At 33.8% G+C, this 20,644-nt stretch overlaps 2 protein-coding genes and 1 long non-coding RNA gene across 12 annotated transcripts; 1 reads left to right on the top strand and 2 right to left on the bottom strand.

Moving 5' to 3' along the window:
* Positions 1-1,274: 1,274 nt before the first annotated feature.
* On the bottom strand, positions 1,275-13,878 carry LOC128888294 (protein masquerade). 7 transcript variants are annotated; one of them, XM_054145014.1, is made up of 14 exons: positions 13,218-13,682; positions 12,949-13,158; positions 12,728-12,892; positions 8,245-12,138; positions 7,703-8,013; positions 6,540-6,573; positions 5,777-6,237; positions 5,461-5,640; positions 5,181-5,340; positions 4,779-4,958; positions 4,388-4,643; positions 3,886-4,163; positions 3,541-3,695; positions 1,275-2,537 (listed from the first exon to the last, which is right to left on the bottom strand). In XM_054145014.1, the coding sequence occupies exons 4-14, from the start codon at positions 8,318-8,320 to the stop codon at positions 2,370-2,372; spliced, it is 2,259 nt and encodes a 752-aa protein (XP_054000989.1). In that variant the 5' UTR covers positions 8,321-12,138; positions 12,728-12,892; positions 12,949-13,158; positions 13,218-13,682; the 3' UTR covers positions 1,275-2,369. The 7 variants fall into 7 exon arrangements, with proteins under 7 accessions (XP_054000989.1, XP_054000988.1, XP_054000990.1 ...); XM_054145013.1 differs by having other exon boundaries at positions 12,728-13,158; XM_054145015.1 differs by having other exon boundaries at positions 5,181-5,304; positions 12,728-13,158.
* Positions 13,803-16,030, top strand: LOC128888309 (uncharacterized). Its single transcript, XR_008460223.1, has 2 exons — positions 13,803-15,119; positions 15,230-16,030. It is a non-coding gene; the product is annotated as an uncharacterized LOC128888309 (long non-coding RNA).
* A 193-nt stretch (positions 16,031-16,223) lies between these two features.
* On the bottom strand, positions 16,224-20,334 carry LOC128888298 (BRCA1-associated RING domain protein 1-like). Of its 4 annotated transcripts, none has more exons than XM_054145024.1 (10): positions 20,204-20,334; positions 19,968-20,071; positions 19,577-19,765; positions 19,029-19,197; positions 18,844-18,924; positions 18,536-18,732; positions 18,190-18,426; positions 17,942-18,051; positions 17,173-17,291; positions 16,224-17,100 (listed from the first exon to the last, which is right to left on the bottom strand). In XM_054145024.1, the coding sequence occupies exons 2-10, from the start codon at positions 20,036-20,038 to the stop codon at positions 16,729-16,731; spliced, it is 1,545 nt and encodes a 514-aa protein (XP_054000999.1). In that variant the 5' UTR covers positions 20,039-20,071; positions 20,204-20,334; the 3' UTR covers positions 16,224-16,728. The 4 variants fall into 4 exon arrangements, with proteins under 4 accessions (XP_054000999.1, XP_054000997.1, XP_054001001.1 ...); XM_054145022.1 differs by having other exon boundaries at positions 20,153-20,301; XM_054145026.1 differs by lacking the exon at positions 19,968-20,071 and having other exon boundaries at positions 20,204-20,308.
* Between the last annotated feature and the right edge of the window lie 310 nt (positions 20,335-20,644).

The following is a 20,644-nucleotide window of genomic DNA, read 5'->3' as shown; positions in this document are numbered from 1 at the left end:
GGTTTCTAGAAATATGGATGAGACAAATTGTATATTTTTTTCACTGAAATTTGACAAATTTCGATCATATTTTTTACATCGAGTGACACAATAAAACATGTCTTTTTCCTCGAACTTTCGTATATAAACAATATCATCGATTGCAATACTACGTTGCATCGTATATCATTGTTCGCTGGAACAATACAAAATGTTCAGCATATAACGAATGTTTACAACAATGTTTTATAGATTTATAAAAGGTTTAACAACTAACTTTTATATTCACATATAATATTTTTTATATTTTCAAACGAATAAGACATTCTTAAAATTATGATCTGAAAAATACATTATGAATCACGCAATAATGTACAAGGCAGCGTGGCATTTTCTTCAAAGTTATTGTATTGACACGATTTACTAATATAAATAAGAAATGAAGAGCCAATTTCATAAAGATAGTACAGTAATGTCTCCATAAATGCACAAATGTGTCTATGATAAATGCACACTAACCAGCCCCATCACTGAGGGGGGGGGGGGTAGGTATACCTCTTGAGAGGTCACAGAGTTCGATCGCCGAGGAGTGTAACGTGATCCGGGACGGGGTATACTCCTTAAGGGTCAAAGAGTTCGATCGCCGAGTAGTGTAAACATGGTCTGGGATTGGATCACTCGGTAAGGCAATTTAATCCAACGGTGAAACTTTTTTTATAATTAATTTTTTTGTTATAAAACTTTTAACGCCATATTTCTGGTCTTTTTCAGATTAAAATGAGATCAAACCCTACGTAATTCACAACATATTAACTTGTAACAACTTGTGTATTATGTATCATATAGTGTAGGATACTAACTAAAAAAAGATGCATGGTAAATATTATCCGATTTATGTCGTGTTTGGTCTCTTTTTTAATCAGAAAAATGCCAAGAATATGATGGCAAAAGTTTTACATCAAAAAAGCTAATAATAAAAATATTTCACCGTTGCATTAAATTGTCTTCCCGACATACTCTGGTGTTTTCGCTCCGTCCTTTTCTTTATTCGCTGTCCTCTACGTTCAAAGCTCGTCGGTAAACATCAAAGAATATACGAACTCTATGATAACTGCAGGTCAGTCCCGAGCTTGTGCAGTTATGGAGACATTGTTGTATACATACGTATAATACTAATAACGAAGTCGTACGTAACCTATTACTAATTCTCGTGTAAAGGTGCCTCTAGGTCTTTTGGATCAGATTTGCAAGAATTTGACCACTACTCGTCACATAATACTTCAACTTTAGAGGGCTAACCTTTTTCAACAAAATCTTGTAAATTTTATACCAGAAGCTTAATAAAAATTAAAACTTGAAGCAAGTATCTTTTCTCTAATCTACTGATTACGATCTACTGATACCCAAACCAACGTTTATGTTAGAGTATTCATTGTCAACGTAATATTAGGAAAGATACACGCATTCGCTCCCATTCAAATACAAAATTAAGATAGAAATTGATGTTTCTGCTCACTAGTAAGTAACAAACTTCCGAACTTCGCAATTCATTATCATTGCTACTTGACACTTTTTGACATCATGTCGTTTCTACGAAATTGGCTCTTGCAAGTAGCGATTTTATATAAATAAATAATATGCATATCTGTCCCTACTATTAAATAATAATAGTTGGCTACTTAATCAAAACCATATGTTGCGTAAAAAAATACCATTGTCACCTATTATTGACGCACTTGATGGCACGATTACTAGAAGAAAAATCATAAATTAATCTTAATATATCTCACCAATATTTGATTTCTCAGAAATATTGTAAAATTGTTTAAACTACAATAATCTTTCGACTGTATCATAATAAATAAGAAAACATTTATATAACCAAAAAACGCCAAACTTATTTCTTTTCATCGTGGTATTTACAAATTAAATAATCGTTTTTAGTTTTGGTATGCTTTTCGTACTTTGAAAGCCTCTAACTTAAGTTCTCTCCGAGAATTTCAATAATGTTAACATTATTTTGAGCTACAAATGATTATTCCTTTTTGATGAAAGTAATCCTTAAATGATTAAATTTGAAATTATATGCATTTAAAAAATTTAACAAACGGAAGTTTACTGTCTTACTACGTAAAATTATGTTAATATAACAAAATTTTATTTACCTTGTAAAAACTTGATTTATGTTAAATATGTCACAAATATTGTAACATTATAAAATTCGAATTTTGCGCGAATTTAGTTCTTATTTATCGTACATCAAAAGAAACTTCCTTTTGGAATCTTTGCTAGATACGTAACATAAGATGTTACATCATCAAGCGCGTTAAGGTACTATACGTTCTCTTAATCAATAAGTATTTTAATTTTTATAAATAGAATACAAAAAGCTAAAGATTATTAACGGAAATGATTTGGTTAATCCAACCAATAAACGCCGAAACTTTGACGTAAACGCCAGGAACATCCAGTCTTCCGCAACCAAATCCCCATGAAACAAGACCAGCCAATTCGTAGAATCCATCATCTTGACATACTAGAGGACCTCCTCCGTCACCCTAAATATTAAAATTTCATAACTACGCAATTTTTACTGGAATTTGTTGAAATAGTACAAAAATAATACAAATATATTATTATTATATTACTAATTTTTACTACTAGTTTATATGCTACTGTTGAATAGATATAGCACATAATTCATAGTACTAATTACTGATATAGTTAATAAATAATAATACTGATATTAAATGCTATCATATAATATGAGTACAGTATTGTCTCGAAATAAGCAACTGTTTTCCGCCTCGAAATAAGCTATCCCCACCTTTTTGTTTGAAGTCGTTTGCCGAGTGAGAGATCCGAAAAGAAATGAGAGGTCCGTGAAAGCGAGAAGCCGAACAGATTAGTGAAAAGAGCACAGAACATGTGTAATATTTTCTCTTTCTCTGGCGTGTGTATTCTCCGAAACAATACTATTATGTATGTAGTTTGCCGCTACACCGAACCCTGTTTTTTCTACGGGTTCCCCCCTCATCTCGGTCGAGAACAAAGTCAAGCCGAATAGTATATAGTCGCTTGCTGCTGAGTTGGCGCGCGGAAGGTCGACACCCCTACCTACACGCATCTTCGGTATTGGCCAGGTGAAAATACATATTTTTGGTATTGGCCTAGGCTAACACTACCGCGAGACGAAGATCGTGAACAAGATAGAGTGAGAGGGCAATAGTAATCATTGGCGTAAGGTTAACCCTCGAACACCGGACGCCCGCACGATCGACGGAGCCAGTCACTATTCAGGTATCAGAAAACGCCTATGCAGTGTGACTGCTCGAAAAAAAGGGGGAAGTTTAGGCGGACCGAACGTCCCTTTCTCTAGAGGACCGAGCGATCCCCTGTCCCCTCAGTACCCCTCTAGTTTGGTGATCGCGCGCCAACCGATCAGCAAGCGACTATACCTCTCTCGAAATAAGCAACTCACCGGTCCCGACCGAGTTCATTATTTCGAGACAATACTATATTATATTTACCTGGTACATATAATATGGGTATTATATTCACCTGGCATGCATCGTTGCCTTGTTCGCCACCAGCGCAAAAACTACTTGCTGGTAAAATGAAGATCTTTTCGGTCACAGCATTCACTTTTCTTATACATTCAGCATCGCTCACGATTGGTATTTCAGCTTCGCGTACTCTGAGAGGGATTGGACCAGCTATACACGCGTATATAAAATCATATATTGAATTAGTATATATACAAAAGAAATTTAGTTTACTGTTATAATCGTCTTAAAAAACCATACCATTCATCAATTAGTCAAGAATCAAATTACACGTGTTATCTTGAAATTGATTGTAGATAGTTACGAAAAAATTAATTTTTAGAGTTATGCAAAAGTTTACCTTCTCCCATATATCCGTAACCGGTAACAGTACATCGTTTGCCAGCTGTATGACTAACTCCTCGTGCAGGTAAACATACAAGACAAACACCGTCTTTAAGCTCTGCTTGACCATGAAGTTTTAATAGTGCGATATCGTTATCTAAAGTTTGGCTGTTATGATTGTGGTGAATATAAGTTGTTGCCACTCGTAAAGTCTGAGCACCAGGACTTCCATATTTTCTAGTTAAGTCATGATCGCCAACCCTCACGTAAATCGCATCTCCAGACCTCACGATACTGTACATAAAAATATCACAATGTCACCATAAGAGTTCTCACTTTTCTCATAATTTATAATTTTATCTTTCGTTTCAATAATATACGCGAATATGTCATTACTCTGTCTGCAACTACACGTCCACAACCCAATTATTATTATATGTATACCGTGTCGTATTAGAAGCTCCACAACTTTGTAAAGAAACTAATAAAGCTAATATTTTAGTTATACGAAATCTTACTTTGTAACGCAGTGTGCTGCTGTAAGAACCCATTGTGTTCCGATGAGTGCACCTCCACAAAGATATTGGTTGAGGGAATTAATTAAAGCAACTTGCCAACACCATTCGTTCGCATCTGCATCTTCTCCGCCAACAACGCGTGCTCCTCTGTCCAAGCTACGAGTTTGAATTGGTCCACGAGAAGTTCCTTTTACGCCACATACATACTTACTGTACACAGGACTTCTCATGGTTGTTGTCATTGTAGTTATTTCATCTATAAAATCAACGATTCCTTTCTATTCTATCTTCGTTTTGAATATTTACCGACTCAATACAAAATAATGTAAAGTATAATTATTAGTATGATACAGTGTAAATAAAAGATGTATCAATGTATTTTGTATCTTACATATTGTTGTTGTGAGTGGCGTTGTGTACGGTCTCGATGTGACATACATAGTATCATTTCTGTTAGTTAAAATTGGCTCGCTCGAATTTCCACCGCTAAATTCTCGGATCAATGATTTTGGTGCACAACACTGATGTCCTTGTTTCTTGCATTTGAACAAATTCGTCAGTTCAGCATTTCCTACAAGTAAATCATTGCAAAATATTTCTCACACCTGGAACAACTTTTTCCAACCATCTACAGTTACAAAATGAAAATGAAATAAATGATTTACAGGTAGAAAACAAAATACTCGATAATATAGTAATACGTAATAACCAATTAATTTTCTATTAAACTGTATACATAGAAAAAAAATAGCTAAATTAGAAAACAGTAAATATAAAACGAATAAATACTTACTGAAACAAGTGAAAGATAAGTAAGAAACGATGCAGGAACCAGGACACTCTGGGCGAGGATCTGGTGGTAAAGAAACCGTGGTAATCGATGGCCTTGGTGTGGACTTTGGTCTTGGCCTTGGAGTCTGATACGAAGAAGATGGTGTCACTACGCTTACTCTCTATATGCCAATAATTGATTTCAGTCTTTCTTTTTTTTACATAGATTACCCATTATCTTACTTGCCTTAATTTATTCGTTCCCTTGAAAAGGTTCTACTGAAAACAATAAATAGAATCACCTGCGGTGAACTTTTCGTGTTGTCACAACAGATGGATCCAGATTGACAGGTTGTTGTTTTTGGTATTATCAGGTTTGGCCGTTCACAAAAGGCTGCCATAATGGTTAACAAACAAAATCCAGGACATGGTTGTAATGTTGGCTGTGGTGATTTCGTAGTCGGTCGAACTGTTGTCGTTTCCTAATTGAATTGTAATAATTAATACTTCAATGTTCACAAAAAAATTTAACTACCCTTACAATTATAATATATTATTTAATTTTCCAAATATTCCTTTCAGTAAACAAATAATAATTCAAGTAATTCAAATTATTACCGTTTTCAAAAAAGCATCGATGATACAACACGATCCATCATCAGGACATTCAGCTTCTCCATCCACCTTGTCACAAAGAAGCGCAAAGAATCCACTAACGCATTCGCCTTTACATGGTTTCTTGACTGTAATCTTTGGTCGCGTCGTGGTCGTTGGTTGTTTTGCCATTGTACCAGTTGTAGCTGGTGTAGTCGTAACCATGCTCGTAGAGATGGACGAATTTGGCTTCGCAGTTGTAGGAGATAGAGGACCTTTATACAATGTACTGACACCAGTTTTCTCATCCACGCGACTTGAATTTGTTCTGTCAATTACTAACAATTCTGGCGGAGGAGTATCTCCAAACGCATCCCTAGATACGCAACACTTATATCCTGGCTTGCACAGAGAGTCTATCACCAGAACAGCATCACAGTAATCGGCAATTCTCTCAGCCATGCAAATCCCTGAACAGGTTTTTGCTGTAAAAAATAATTTCTCATTCGACAAATGTTTATCAGATAGAAATTGAACATTTTTCGTTTCTTCATTAACAACTAATGGAATGAAACAATTGCCTACTTTCAAACTTTCTACTTATTCTCCACATTCAGAAAATAATATATTCTAATATCTAAGCAAACAATCTTATACTTGATTAAAATTAGCTATCATTGCATAATGTTTTTTTTGTAAAATGTGTTTTATCTCGTTTGCGTATTTAAACCTACTATTATCCATTACAAAGATAATAAACATGCTATATGGAAGAAAAGGTACATACTCGAATTCTTGTCGGTTGTTTCCATCTGATTACCCTGAAAAACAAAACATACTTGAATGTCTATATGGTTGCGAGCGACAGTACAGCTCATTGCTGGTTAGTTGGCTCGCGGCAGGTCGGCACCCCCCTCCCCCCCGCACGCATCTTTGTGTATTCGTGGTATTGGCCAGGTCAAAATAAGCATTTTCGGTATTGGCCTAGACAAACGCTGCCGTGCGACAAAGGCCGCGAACAAGATAGAGCGAGAGAGCAATAGAAACCATTGGCGTAACGTTAACCCTCGGGCACCGGACGTCTCGAGACTGCGGACAACGAGACAGTCGTTGAAAACGGATAGAAGAAAGAAAGTAGTGGACCTTACGCCTATGCAGCGCGGCTACTCGAAAAAATGGGGGAACCTGGTGTGGTTTAGGCGGACCGAGCGTCCCTCTCTCTAGAGGACCGAAGATGCGTGCGGTTGGGGATGCCGCAAGCCAACTAACCAGCAATGAGCTGTACGTGGAAGGCGGTGGTCTCCTTTTGCGAGGTACAGGGTGATCCGCTTGCTAGTAGACACAATGGACAACCACAACAATGACGGTTGGGTAACAATGACGGTTGGGTATTGTTGTGGTTGTCCATTGTGTCTATTAGCGAGCGGATCACCCTGTAGTAATGATGCAGAAGGAGACCGCCAGCAAGGAGGGTGTGGGCGTGGGGACGCCCCTCGCATCGATGCCTGCCCCTGCGGAGAAGAGCAGCAGGGGTTGAGCGGCTGCGGGGGACTTCCCCGCCAATGCCGCCAAGACTCCGGCCACTGGAGGGGAGTTAAACTACATCATGATAAACAAAAATTTGTATTTTTTTTTATGAAAAATACTCTTGTGCTATGGATCAACTACTTGTACAGAATGTTTCAAAACGTGTTATATTTCCAAATTTCCTAACTTTCTTTCCAAGTACAGATTTTCAAACAATATTCCTGTCTGTGTACAACATTTGTATTCATAATAAGGAAAATAAACTAGGAATGAAATGAATTGCTTATTCGTTTTCAGACTGATTGTGATTCAAAATTATTGTAGCTTTTTTTTATATGTATTGGCTTTTGAAATATTAGAAACATTTTTATTCGCTATGCGAGAATACTCTTTAAATTAATAACTATTGTCTTGTAAGCATACAGAGGTAGTCTTTGTAGCAATTGACGAAGCAGTCGTAGGTGGTGTAATCGTTGAGGATGTGGTCGTGTTTACAGGTCCCATCGTCGACGTCTTCACGGTGGTAATTATAGTTGGTGTCTGACTATCGTCATCGAGAACGTTTTCAGAAGACGTTGAGGTACCATTTATAGGTGCTTCGATGCAACATCTCATGCTGGTAGGGCATTGTACATGCTCGAGAACTTCGTAACATATTAATGTTGCAAACGCGTGGACACATACCCCTGGACAATCTGCACTGTTGGCTGTACTTGTTATGGAGTCTAATAAACCTGTGCAAACAGGAGAAACTTTATTTGAGTAAATTAATTAATGATCATTGAATATTTTGGTTCAATAACAAGTCATAGGAAAATTAAAATTTAGGAATCGGAAAATTTGTTATATGAAGTCAATTGTACATTTTAAATAATACAAGGTGAGTGTAGTACGATTGTTAAATTCCTATGATCAATTATTAGTATAATGATAGAAAGAAATCTTTTTTTCTTTCTACTACCTACTTAATTTCCAGTTTATTACTTCACGTTTTTTTTTCTTATAACGATCAAGGCGAAAGGGATAAAAGTTTATGAACATCCAAGAGGGAAAATATAATTTTAAAAAATTGCATTGTATACATTGTAGGTGAGTTAATAACTCATTAAAAACTTCAAAAAAGTAACAAAATTACGCCAAGTACATGAAAAAGTGGAAGACTCAAGGAGTTATTATTGAAAAATAGAATAGAATAGAATAGAAGATCCCCATAAAAAACTACAAGAAAGTAGAAAAAGATGTGAAATCAAAATGAGCTGCCAGTACATGGAGGTGGTTTTCAACACAGTGCAATGACTACGCTGTGTAACACAATGTAAAATTCGGTGCTTTCCAACTATGCGCAGCTAAAATGCTGTGCTTGGCGTGGCAAGGCAAGGCATTCTTAGATCAACAATACCCATACTTTCTCTCTCACAGACTTTCAGATAATTTGTCAATTTAAAACTCTGACAATATTATGAGTACCCTTTCATTATATTGCGTTTTAAAATATTTCCAAGATCATTCATCGATGCCGATACCTTTACTCTCGCAAGCTTTCAGATAGTTTGTCAGCCAAAAACTCTGACAATATGTGTATACTTTTATTATTTAGCGTTTTAAAATAATTCTTATTCATCGACACCTTGACCTTGCCTGGCCACGCCAAGCACAGCATTTTAGCTGCGCATAGTTGGAAAGCACCGAATTTTACATTGTGTTACACAGCGTAGTCATTGCACTGTGTTGGAAACCACCTCCATGTACTGGCAGCTCATTTCGATTTCATATCTTTTTCTACTTTCTTGTAGTTTTTTATGGGGATCTTCTATTTTTCAATGATAACTTCTTGAGTCCTCCACTTTTTCATGTACTTAGTCTCCTTAACAAAGCCTCGGAAAACATTTTCCCTAAGGAAAAAGTTGTTTCAAATCACCTCCCGAACCACCCCTTTCAAGGTGTTACAATATTTTTGGGACACCCTGTACTGTGTTAAAAGCTGATTCAAATCGGTGACCCCCAGTTCGCGGCCTCCCCTTGTAAGATCTATCGCACCAGAAGATGGAAGACTATATTACTTAGGAATGTTGATTCGCCGAATGAACGAAGGGATACTTGTTACACAACAAAGGTACGCTCGAAAAGTACTGGCTCGATTTGGTTTTGAGGATGTACACGCGGTTGTGACATCCATGGAGCCTGGAATGTTAACTGACAAGAATGGAAGTCAATTGGAAGTCTACTTCATCTATCAACAATTTCGAGGCCAAATATTAGTTTTGCAACAAACTATTTGATTCGAAGAGTCAGTCAACGAAATGTAAGTGGCTGGAAAATGATTGAACGTATACTTCGATATTTGAGAGGGACTGAGGAATTTGGAATCTTCATTGTCGGAGAAACGACGAGTTTGAAGGCATATACCGACTCTGATTATGGTGGAACAGAAGAAGATAGGATTTTCACGACTGGCATTTTAATTGAGTTTGGAGGCCCAATTGTCTGGAATACCCAAAAACAATCAGTCACTTAAATTTCATCAGCCGAAGCTGAATATCGTGGTGGCACAAATGGAATACAGGAAGTCTGTTGGTTGAGAAGAATGATCAAAGAACTTGAAATTGGGGACGTGTCTGACCCAACTGATTTGTATGTCGACAATAAAGCTGCAATTCACATACTGGAGAATCCTGAAGGAAAACTGACAAAAGGAAAAAAGCACATTGAAATAAGACGGAAATTTATAAACCAACGCATTGAGAGAACCATACGTCTCATTTACTTAAATACAAGAGAGTAAATTGCTAACATTTTCACGAAAGCGTTGGACGAGAAGCAATTTGAAAAACTGCGTCAGAGACTGCTTAATATCTGATTTTTCTTTTGTTTTATCGAATGGTACCAATGATGTTTTTTTTGTTTCCTACGCCCAGAGGAGCGTGTGGTTGTTTTGTAAGATGTGAGCTATTGGCAAATTAAACAATGTACTTTATATTAATAAAAAAAAGCTGTTCTTTATTCAACCACGGAATCATAACAAAATTTCATTAAGCAAGAACAGGAACTTAAAATATGTATAAATTAAATGCATTTATTAACAATTAAGAAATAAATGTATAATTGCTTGGGAGAAATTAAAATTAATTTTATACCTTTCAAGCATACATAAAAATAAAATTTATGTTATCGTTAATCTTACTGGTACTAGAATAATAATTACCTAAATTTTGCTAATATATCTAATTATCACAAAATATGTAATATATAACTTTGTTAAATTAATTTTAAGTCCAGCTTTGCATTATCTTTAAGTGAATTTTTAAGTAACCAGAACCATGCACAAGCAACTAGATTATTTTTATAGTTATTAGGTATATGTATATCTTTGTAATATTTTGTTTTTCTGGAATAAATAAATAAATAAAAAGCAAAATCCATCCAAAGAGTAGGGAAAGTTCTACATACCAACAAACCACTTCTCTCCTCATCATTTATTGAGGGAATCCCCAAACTTTGTCTAAATCTGGAGACCTCTTAATTCAGGCCTAAATGCAGAACATTCGTACAAATGATAACGTAGATTCTACAGTCTTCATTTTGGCAGGCATAACGGCCCAAACAAACATAACGGTAGTTAATTAAACAGCTCGACTCCACCGCATAGCTCTCTTCGGTAATACTATACGTGCCTCTTCTAACATAATCGCGTTAGGAAGATATACATCTATACATTCAACAGTGTTTTGCAACATGAAATAATCTATAAACGTTAAACTCTTTATCGACTGAAATTACTTAATTATACTGAACAGATTAAACATCTTCATTGGGTCCAATTGAATGAAATGTTTCAGACTTGAGAAATTCTGAAAATGTTTCCTTCAATTGTTGGATAACGCCGGTGTCAGTGTTACACTACTCTATTAATTATCACCTAAGCGATCTTTCAGTTTAACGAACTTCTTCCATTCTTTCATTTCAGCATGAAAAATTTCTCGAGGATGTTACGTGCGCATTAATGGCCTCTAAGTAACAGTTTTACAGTTTATGTATAATGTACTATTAACATTGTGTAGCATTTTAAAATTAGCATACAAATTTAGATATTGCAATGAACTTTCAATAAAGTTTAATTTGAGAAATAATCGAAATTTTCGAAGAATATGGGTTAATGCCATGATTCACTTTCCATAATAAGTAAATGTTTGTAATGAGATTCCCAATTAGAATAATTAAATATATAAAAAGGAACAAGTAATTGACATACTAGTGCACCTATCCAATTCATTATAATAATAATAATAAAACTGTTTCTATAACCGACATCGTTACTGCTCGTACTACATTGTAGGCCTCTTAAAATTTCCGTTTCCTTGGTAAAACATAAAAAAGGATGCAATAGGAATTAGATTTGATTAAATCAGATATGCTATAACTTCAATGTGTAAAAGATCGAATCCTTTTAAAATGGATATGTAAATTAAAATATTTGCAGTGTCTGCCACATTATTGAGTTGAATAGTGCAAAATAAATTACATTAAAAATTGTAACGTTTATTAACCTCTTTAAGAGATACTATGTATATTTAGTTTTCAAGATACTTTAAATACTACAGTATAATAGTGACTATTAAAATTACGAATAAAAGATAACTTCTATTTAACAATTTATTGTATTTTACTGTACTTCTTTTTTACAGTTTGAATTTATCTTACTGTTTGCATAAGAAATCTCTGATCATGGTAATGAAATGTTCAAGCATAATTGACAAAACTTAAATTAGTGTTCCTTATAAAATCAATTTCACGTAAAACAATTTCTACTTTTTACGTTACTTTGATATTCAGACACTCAGATATATAGAACTTGAGGAAAACTGTAATATAAATGATTTATGTATAAATATACATAAAACACTTAAACAGTCTTTAACAACTGCTTTTATAAATATTTGAAGTCATATTTATTAATTGATATGCTACTCCACTCTCAATTTTCAAAGAGACAGTCAGACCTATAAGTATTCATACCCTCTATGTCTACTGAAAAAACTTATCTAAATTAAATGATAGGTTTATATTTCTAAATAAATGTTTCATTACAAATATGTACATGTGTAAAGTTTATTCATGACATATTTATAATGAAACATTTATTTAGAAACGTCAAATCTATCATTTACTTTAGACTTTTCTCAATAGACATAGAGGTATACGAATACTTATGAAACTAACTGTATATAGCGCAAGAGTGCATTAGGTAAGCATTGGTAGTTGTACTGTTAAAAGCTCTTTATCATAGACAAAGTTCAAATTGCAAACTGTTCGTGTATATTAGGTGTAGCAACTAATTCTGTGCCTTCATATTCAATCATTTAATATTTATGTATTATTTATATTTTATTTTCGTAACTCTAGTTTGAGTCCAAATATTTACTCTGTGTTTTGTTACGTTAAAGTACCAACCTTCTAAGTTCTCGATCTGATAACCTAAGTTCCTTTCTTTTTATTATTATAGAGCCCATTGCATTCAGCTATAATACTTATTAATACATCTTTGTTACATTGTTTTACATAGCCCTATTGCATTACAATGCTTTATATTATTCCTTGACTTCTTGTATTCCATTCCTTTAACATGTAGTCAGTTACATTACATTGATTTACATCAATCCTTAGCTTCTTACATTATAATGTTTAACTTCTTGCATTCCATTCCTTTACATGTCTGTTGAACCTTCCTATAGCTGGGTACCTCGAGACCGCTAAATCTGTACTCTAGCTGCACACGCGTATGCTGCAGCCCCCGAGGGCAACCTAAATCTAAATATATTACGCTGCACGTAATGTCCATCAGGTTGAGACTTAGGTTATGTGTTAGAGACGTGTGTAAACGTCTGTAAATAGATACATCATAATAGAGATCAGGTTGAGGATTTAGAATGTTGGTACATACTTTATCAAAATGACGAGTCGAGCATAGAGGCACAAAATTGATTTTGCTATATACAGGGTGTTCCAAAAATGTTGTAACACCTTGAAAGAGGTGGTTCGGGAGGTGATTTGAAACAACTTTTTCCTTAGCAAAAATGTTGTCAGAGGCTTCGTTGAGGAGATATTAACGGAAAACACTGACCAATCAGAACGCGAGTAAGCCGGTGAAGCGGCCGCAGTAGCGTATGAGCGCGGCCGCTTAGTGCATAGCCTTCGCTCCACCGGCATACTCGCGCTCTGATTGGTCAGTGTTTTCCGTTAATATCTCCTCAACGAAGCCTCGGACATTTTCGCAAAGGAAAAAGTTGTTTCAAATCACCCCCCAAATCACCCCTTTCAAGATGTTACAACATTTTTTAGACACCCTGTATACGTACAGCACAATGTGCGCTGTTTTTCTTATTTCTTTGATCATACGCCGTGAGCTACTATTACTACATAGTTATACGTACGTGTATCATTGCGCACACTTCTTAGCTTTACCTTCTCACCAACAGTGGATCGAACGTTATCCGTACTGCGCGTGCGACTGCTAAGTAAGTGGGACAGTCGCATCCTTCCAGATACTACCTATACCCAGCGTAACATTTACAAACGCGAGTTTCTACTTTTTGAAACCTCTGGTAGCACGAGCTGATTTTATTTCTATTAGCCTCTGCAAACCGTTCACAACTTTGAACAATGAATTGTTGTAATGGTGGATTTTCTACGAATTCTTTGTGTGGTCATCTTTGTACGCGCCTAGGTGCGCGCGCGCGCATGTGTGTGTGTGAGAGAGAGATAAGGGTGACACAGAACAGTGGAAACAATCGACTGCGTGAATCGATAATATGCACAGAGAAATTCTTGATCTGCTTGAGCCGAAAAATACACAGTGCTTGAGCTTGTAGAAACTACAACAATTGATTCACTTTTATTCACGCAAAATCCAATCTGTACATTCACGCGACCACAATCGAAGAAAAATCATCACGCAACCGTAGAATTCCTAGCCGAGAAGTAACTGTACGCAGAACGAGGTCGGAATTAACCCAGAATTAATCTTTCACGTTTATCGGAATTGTATAATACTTACATGGCATTAGCGAAAGAAAGCAAATCGGGTTGAGGTGAAAAATTTTGTTGGATTAGTTTCAGAAGCGGGAAAAATAGTAATACGGTAGGTAATTGAGAAAAGGTTAGTCTGAATGATCAAAAAACAAACTTTAACTTAATTAAATGACAAAGATGTGGAAATTGTTTAAAAATCTATTTTTCGCTATTAATTCTTAATAGCTGATCACAGTTATATTTGCATTTATACAGTTATATGATTACTTTGTATACGAAAGATACGAGGCAAGCGACGTTCATTTATACGCATAGGTATTCAAAAACAGAAATCAACATAAAAATCGACGTGCCATAACAAAAGAGGGTCCCACTTTCATTGATTAGACATTAATGATCGCATAATTTGTGCATTTTACTTGTTGTTTCATTCACATATAATTAACGCTAAACCTATCGACATTTTATTTATACCTATTTCCGGAATCGATCAAGTGGCTGTTCTTAAAGTCACTTTTTGGTATTAAATTGAAAAAGATATAATTGCATATAATTTATATATTTTATATAAGAACTACACAGAAAAGTTTACAAACGATCGTGGTAGGTTTAGTGTTAATCTACCAATTATTATCATAAAGAAAATGTTCACTTAAAGAAGAAATTAAAACCCCAGAAAAATTGGTGAAAATGCAAAAGAAAACGCAAAGTAACAGTATAAAATAGACATTGATGCCTGATAATGGTAAGAACTGATTTACCTGACAAGAAGCTTCCAGCCAAAGAATCGTCATCCTGGGCAGTGATGGATCGCGTAAGTAGGAGAAAAAAGATGATGCCCCTCGGGGCTGTTCTCAGTATCATCTTCAACCTCCCTCGTTCTTAAACTTTCTCTGTCTCTCTTGCTGTTCTTCAATTCCAAAGAGGCGACCGCAAAAACAGCTGAAGGGAGACACTGTCGTTATCCGGTTCGAACACGTGCGTGTCAAACTACTTTACCGCAAGTTCGGCAGCCACGGTATTATGCGAGCCCGCATTGCCTGCTTGGCTTGTTTGACTGACTGACTAACTGGGGAGGTACCGGGGCCCACTTGTGGGTCAGGGTGTGGGTCCCCTCTTTTACACTGGTCAGAAAAAGGAGAGAAAAGAACGAGTAGCCGGAGAAGCAGAGAGAACGATCGACGAAGACCGACCTCACTGACGAGGATTATTTAGAAAGAGGGGAAGGGGTGTTGGCATGAATACCCGATACCTTTGAAAATCTATATCTTTAAGCTATTATGAAGACTTTTCATTTTTATTACTCTAACAATAACATCAAAAATAACATCAAACTCAAGCAAGATTTGAATGAATTTTTATGCTTTCGATGTGAAAATTTTATTTTATGAATGATATATCGAAAGTTATTTATCTTTTGTTCGTTACTCGAGATTCGTATATAGACAAGAACATTGTCGATTTCTGTTTAAGATTATAAACAATTAATGGAGGAAACTAATTCTTTTCGACTGAAAGAAAATTACGCATTACAAAATTTAGTAGTCAATAATTAAACTCCATCAAGTGATACTGATGTAATTTTTAATAAATCTTACTAATCTTAAATAATAAGTCTTATTTACTTAATATTTTGGTTGCTAAACACCAACAATTTGTTACATACAGCTTGTAATTGTATAGTTTTAATAATGCAAGAAATAAAGTCGAACATTCCAAATCTTACTAGTATCGTTAATATACTTTTATTACTATCAGTAAACCGTAATTAAAGTGACTAATATAGTTGTTCTTTCATTACGAGTAATTACTAATTAATTTTCTTAACTTTCTTCGAGTTGTCTATATTCGGTTAGATTACTCTTTTTGGTATCTATTTCTGACTATATTAGAATCTCTTGTTTTTCTCTATATTCTACTATCTTCGTACAGTTCTTCCGCTTTACTTCTCTCTCGCTCTACACCAGTCTTTTTTTTCATTCTCTCTTCCTCACAGCGTACATATAGATGTATATGTTCACGGCTAGCGGTACTTTACCAGTAAATGTACGAGGTACCGTACGATATTTCCCTTTGGAATTTATCGTTCTTTGCGCAACGGTTGATCTCTCGTAATCATAGTACAGAATTAAAATATTCTTTACGTTACAAAATTAAACAAAAATTAAAATATTAGTTTATAATAGTACTATCTACTTGTAAATGTTTTAAGTTTTTTTAAAAAAAGTATGCAAACAAAAATATGTTTTTCTTAAATTAAAATTTGTATCGACTAGTAATAAAGATTATATTCTATTAAAATTATAAATCGTATTATATTTCTCAGTAATATTAATTCACATTGAACTAGTTACAGTAATAAAAAAAACGTAAGTATGTAACTATCGTAGAGGTTAAACAAATATAAAAAATATAAGAACTTATTACAATAAACCTAGATGCGACGGATCGACCAATGTAAATCTTTCTATAGATTCGATTAACCATAAAAGCGGCAACGTTTTTATATGAGGCATATTATATTTTACACGTGGCTCGTCTCTTCCTGGTACGTATATAATATAATAAGTGCACTTGTATAATGGATGAGAAGGTTCATTGGCAGTATGAAAAGGGATAATTTGTTCTTCGCCTTTTATATCGTCTGGACGTGGTTCTCTTGTCAGAACCGACCCATTACCTTCGCGGACAAGTTTCAATAGAGAATCTTTAGTTAGTTGCATGCCACTTACATAGTAAGTGTTCATTGATTGCATAGCAAAGTAAAAGTGGCATTGGTCGAAAAGACCTGGATTCTGAAATCACAATTGAAATAGCTCAAAATAGTATTTAAATTACTTGTATGCTGATTTTATGATTAATTTTACCTGGTTCTGCGCATTTATTCTGGCTTTCTTTGGAACACCTATAATTGGAGTACCACTAATTTCAAATAATTCTAAATCCACGGCTAGTATATCATCCACATCCAAAACTAACTGAATCCCTTTATATACAAAAAATATGTAAAGATTAATTATATAATTTTATTTATACATACAGTGCCGAATTTACGTTTGAGAAGGCCCGAGACTAATAAAGCAGTAGAGGTCCCTTTATGTCAGTGATTGTGTGTGTGTGTGTGTGTGTGTGTGTGTGTGTGTGTCAATTATATATATATATATATATATACATATATATACTAAATGAAAATTAAATTTATTATTAAAATTATTTATTTATATTTAATAAAATAGTCTTTTTCTACATTTTATATTTGCAAAATCAATTATTAAATCGTTAAAATTTTAAAATCTTAGCAAATCATTTTTCTATAAATAAAGAGACCAGAGAGGATAATCTTTCATTTACAATTGTAGATCGATGTAAATCTGTATAGTTTTTGACAGAACATATTCAAATTCTTCGAGGATCGATGTATTATTAAGAGCACGTTACGAATTGCCAAATTATTTTACATGACCACAAAATGTTATCACTGAGGAGTTTTCATACAATTTTACCGAGAAAAATATGAGGTCCCGTTGAAGACGAGCCCGGAGCTATAGCCTCCTTAGTCCTATGGTAAATCCGGTATTGTATACATACTATTATATATATACTAATTGATATACGTTATTTTTTCAATAATCTTACATTCACTATTAAGTATCCATTTTCCACGGAGAAGTGCTACCATTATGTCGTATGATAATTGTACAATATTTTGATTATTTGCTTCCACTACGACATGAGTTACAGTTGACCTAAAATATGATTCTATAATATGGAATTTTCAAATTTTATTACCATAATATCAATTTACATGCATAATGTACTATAAATTATATAGCCTACATTGTAAACAATTATTATGTTGCATTAGTATATTGTAATTAACATACCGAAATACAGATGTAATTTTAATTTTATGTTTTGAAACCATCTGATGTAAATATTTACTATTTTCTTCCCTCAAATTTAGTTCATATACAACAAACGTATTTAACGATGGTGTGGTACAAAATGATTGTTCTAGAGTACTATTTAAGGTAGAATTCACAATTGTTTCAGATGTGTCATTGATCTCGCATCCTTTTGTCAAAAGATTCCACAATTCTTTAAACGACTTGCAGTAGTTCCTGCAGTAGAGAAATATAAAATAACAATCGATAATATTTTAATTGATGACCTAATTATAAGCTAATATTAATTATTTTTTTAATAGAAGCACAATCAGATTGCACATACATAGGTGTATTTCCATGTTTGTCATACACATTCTTTTTAGCAGAATACTGTAAGAGCAACTTTGCTTCTTCTAATCTATTATGTATGGCAGCTTCATGTAATGGTGTTCTATTTTCTGCACCTGGAATATTGGGTGATGTGCCACATGCTAAGAGCAACTGACATATATTCGTGAATCCATAATTTACAACTTCTTGCTACATGGATAAAATGCATGACATAATTAACATATACACAATATTATCAAAATTGCATGTCAAAACTCTAATTGAAAGCAGTTATACTGTAGAACCAATTAAACAACTTACTAAAGGAGTCCAACCATAGTTATCTTTTGTATTAGGATTTGCACCCGCAGCTAACAGTCTTTTTACATGCTCTTCGTTATTCTAAAACATTGTTTGTTCGTCTAATTAAACTGGATTACAGTTTATAGATATTTTATATCTTTTAATTATTTATAGAACTAAATACATATTCGTAAAAGATATACCTTCAGACACGCAGCATGTAATTTTGTCTCTCCTTTTGCATTTGGTTTATTTATGTTTGTTTTTGGTATTCTAAGTGCTTTTTTACTAATAGCTTTAGATTCTGAGTTTAATATTAATGGAGGTATTTGTCTGATGCTTGTAAAATTTGTAGATTTATTCCATAACTCTCTGAAAATATTTATACCAACTTTGCATAGAAAGTAGATATGTAATATATATGTATATGTATATGTATATGTATATGTATATGTATTTGTAATATATTTTCAATATTTAGTACATTTTACAAAATAACATGTACATTATTCAAATTCACTGATAATACTATAAATTATGATTTCTTTCTCTAATATATTTAATACTATAAAACAAATTTCAAACTGCTATTTTATCATAAATAAAGTATCAATAAATCTACCACATCCCATGTATTTATTTATATACTTAAAATGATTTAATATTATGCATAATAAATTATTTACAATAACAAGCAATTTATTGAATATTGAGGTATATGAGGTTCTGAAAGTAACATTCTTTTACATACTTTTCATCTATTATGTCTGCAATGATATTACAGTAAGATGTAAGACTTTTAATCATATGATCGCTATGTACTTCGATTGGTTGCACTGGCATGTTACATATGATACATTCTGACTTACTTCCAATACAATGATCACAAAAAAAGTGACCACAATTGTTGTATCTCATTGTATTTTTTGATTCATTTCCACTGAAATAAAGAATAATATTCTTACTTATATCTTACGAGAATGTTGATTAATTATGAAAAATATACAAATATATTCGAATCAATAGTATATCATAACAGCAATGACAATTGTGTTAATTTAAAAAAAAACAATAAATGGAGATATTATGAATTGTCTTTGAAATATAAAATATGACTATTTTAGTCTTAATTTAAATATTACCACTTGTTGCATACTAGGACATTAGCAAAGTCTTTGAGAGCTTTACGAGTATTCTTCCACAAAGTATTCATTTTTAAATACTACTGCATAATATTACACTGTAACTGAAAAATTGTTTCGTTACTATTTCAATTGTAAGTATTTGTAGAAAATCGAAGAGAAAGATTGTTCTATTGTGAACATACAGGCTCTAGTAGCAAAATGTGTCATATTTAAATATACAGGGTGTCACGTACAAAGCGTAGCAAGCTGATTTCGTAGAAATTAATAAAGTTGTGAAACAAATGGCATAACCAAATTAAATTGAAATCGACATTTGTAATATATTATGAGAAAACTACTTGTTACATATACATAAATATGAAACGAACTGAACTCACAAAATTGAATGTTAAGTCGCGTATTTCATGACTATACTATTTTTATTATATACAGAAATAACTATGCGTTTATATACAGAAAAACTATATACACTTTTTTTAAGATGTTACGCTATCACGTGAATTTAGCTTCATGGCATGTAGCGCCACAACGCGGAATAGCTTAAGGGGATAGACACGGGTAATGCAGCGAAGTGACATTACCGGGAAAAATGGACCTAAAAAGGGGTTCGGGATTTTTCGCTTTTCGTCCTTATATTAGCATATTTTGGACTGAATGAGGACTCATTCAAAAGA

Source organism: Hylaeus anthracinus, unplaced genomic scaffold, assembly GCF_026225885.1.
Source record: "Hylaeus anthracinus isolate JK02 unplaced genomic scaffold, UHH_iyHylAnth1.0_haploid 11991, whole genome shotgun sequence".
NCBI classification, from domain to species: domain Eukaryota; kingdom Metazoa; phylum Arthropoda; class Insecta; order Hymenoptera; family Colletidae; genus Hylaeus; species Hylaeus anthracinus.
The sequence above is the reverse complement of the archived record's forward strand: the minus strand, read 5'-3'. Positions and strand labels throughout refer to the sequence as shown.

Excerpts from the sequence above, each read along its gene's own strand:
- LOC128888298 (XM_054145024.1), bottom strand. The coding sequence starts at position 20,038 with ATGAATACTTTGTGGAAGAATACTCGTAAAGCTCTCAAAGACTTTGCT. Across the intron at positions 18,925-19,028 it reads TACATGCTGCGTGTCTGAAG|AATAACGAAGAGCATGTAAA; the intron begins GTATATCTTTTA and ends ACAATGTTTTAG. Across the intron at positions 17,101-17,172 it reads GAATAAATGCGCAGAACCAG|AATCCAGGTCTTTTCGACCA; the intron begins GTAAAATTAATC and ends TTGTGATTTCAG.
- LOC128888294 (XM_054145013.1), bottom strand. The coding sequence starts at position 8,320 with ATGTTCATAAACTTTTATCCCTTTCGCCTTGATCGTTATAAGAAAAAA. Across the intron at positions 4,959-5,180 it reads CTTATCTTTCACTTGTTTCA|GAAATGCTGAACTGACGAAT; the intron begins GTAAGTATTTAT and ends ATTTACTTGTAG. Across the intron at positions 4,644-4,778 it reads GCCACTCACAACAACAATAT|ATGAAATAACTACAATGACA; the intron begins GTAAGATACAAA and ends TTGATTTTATAG.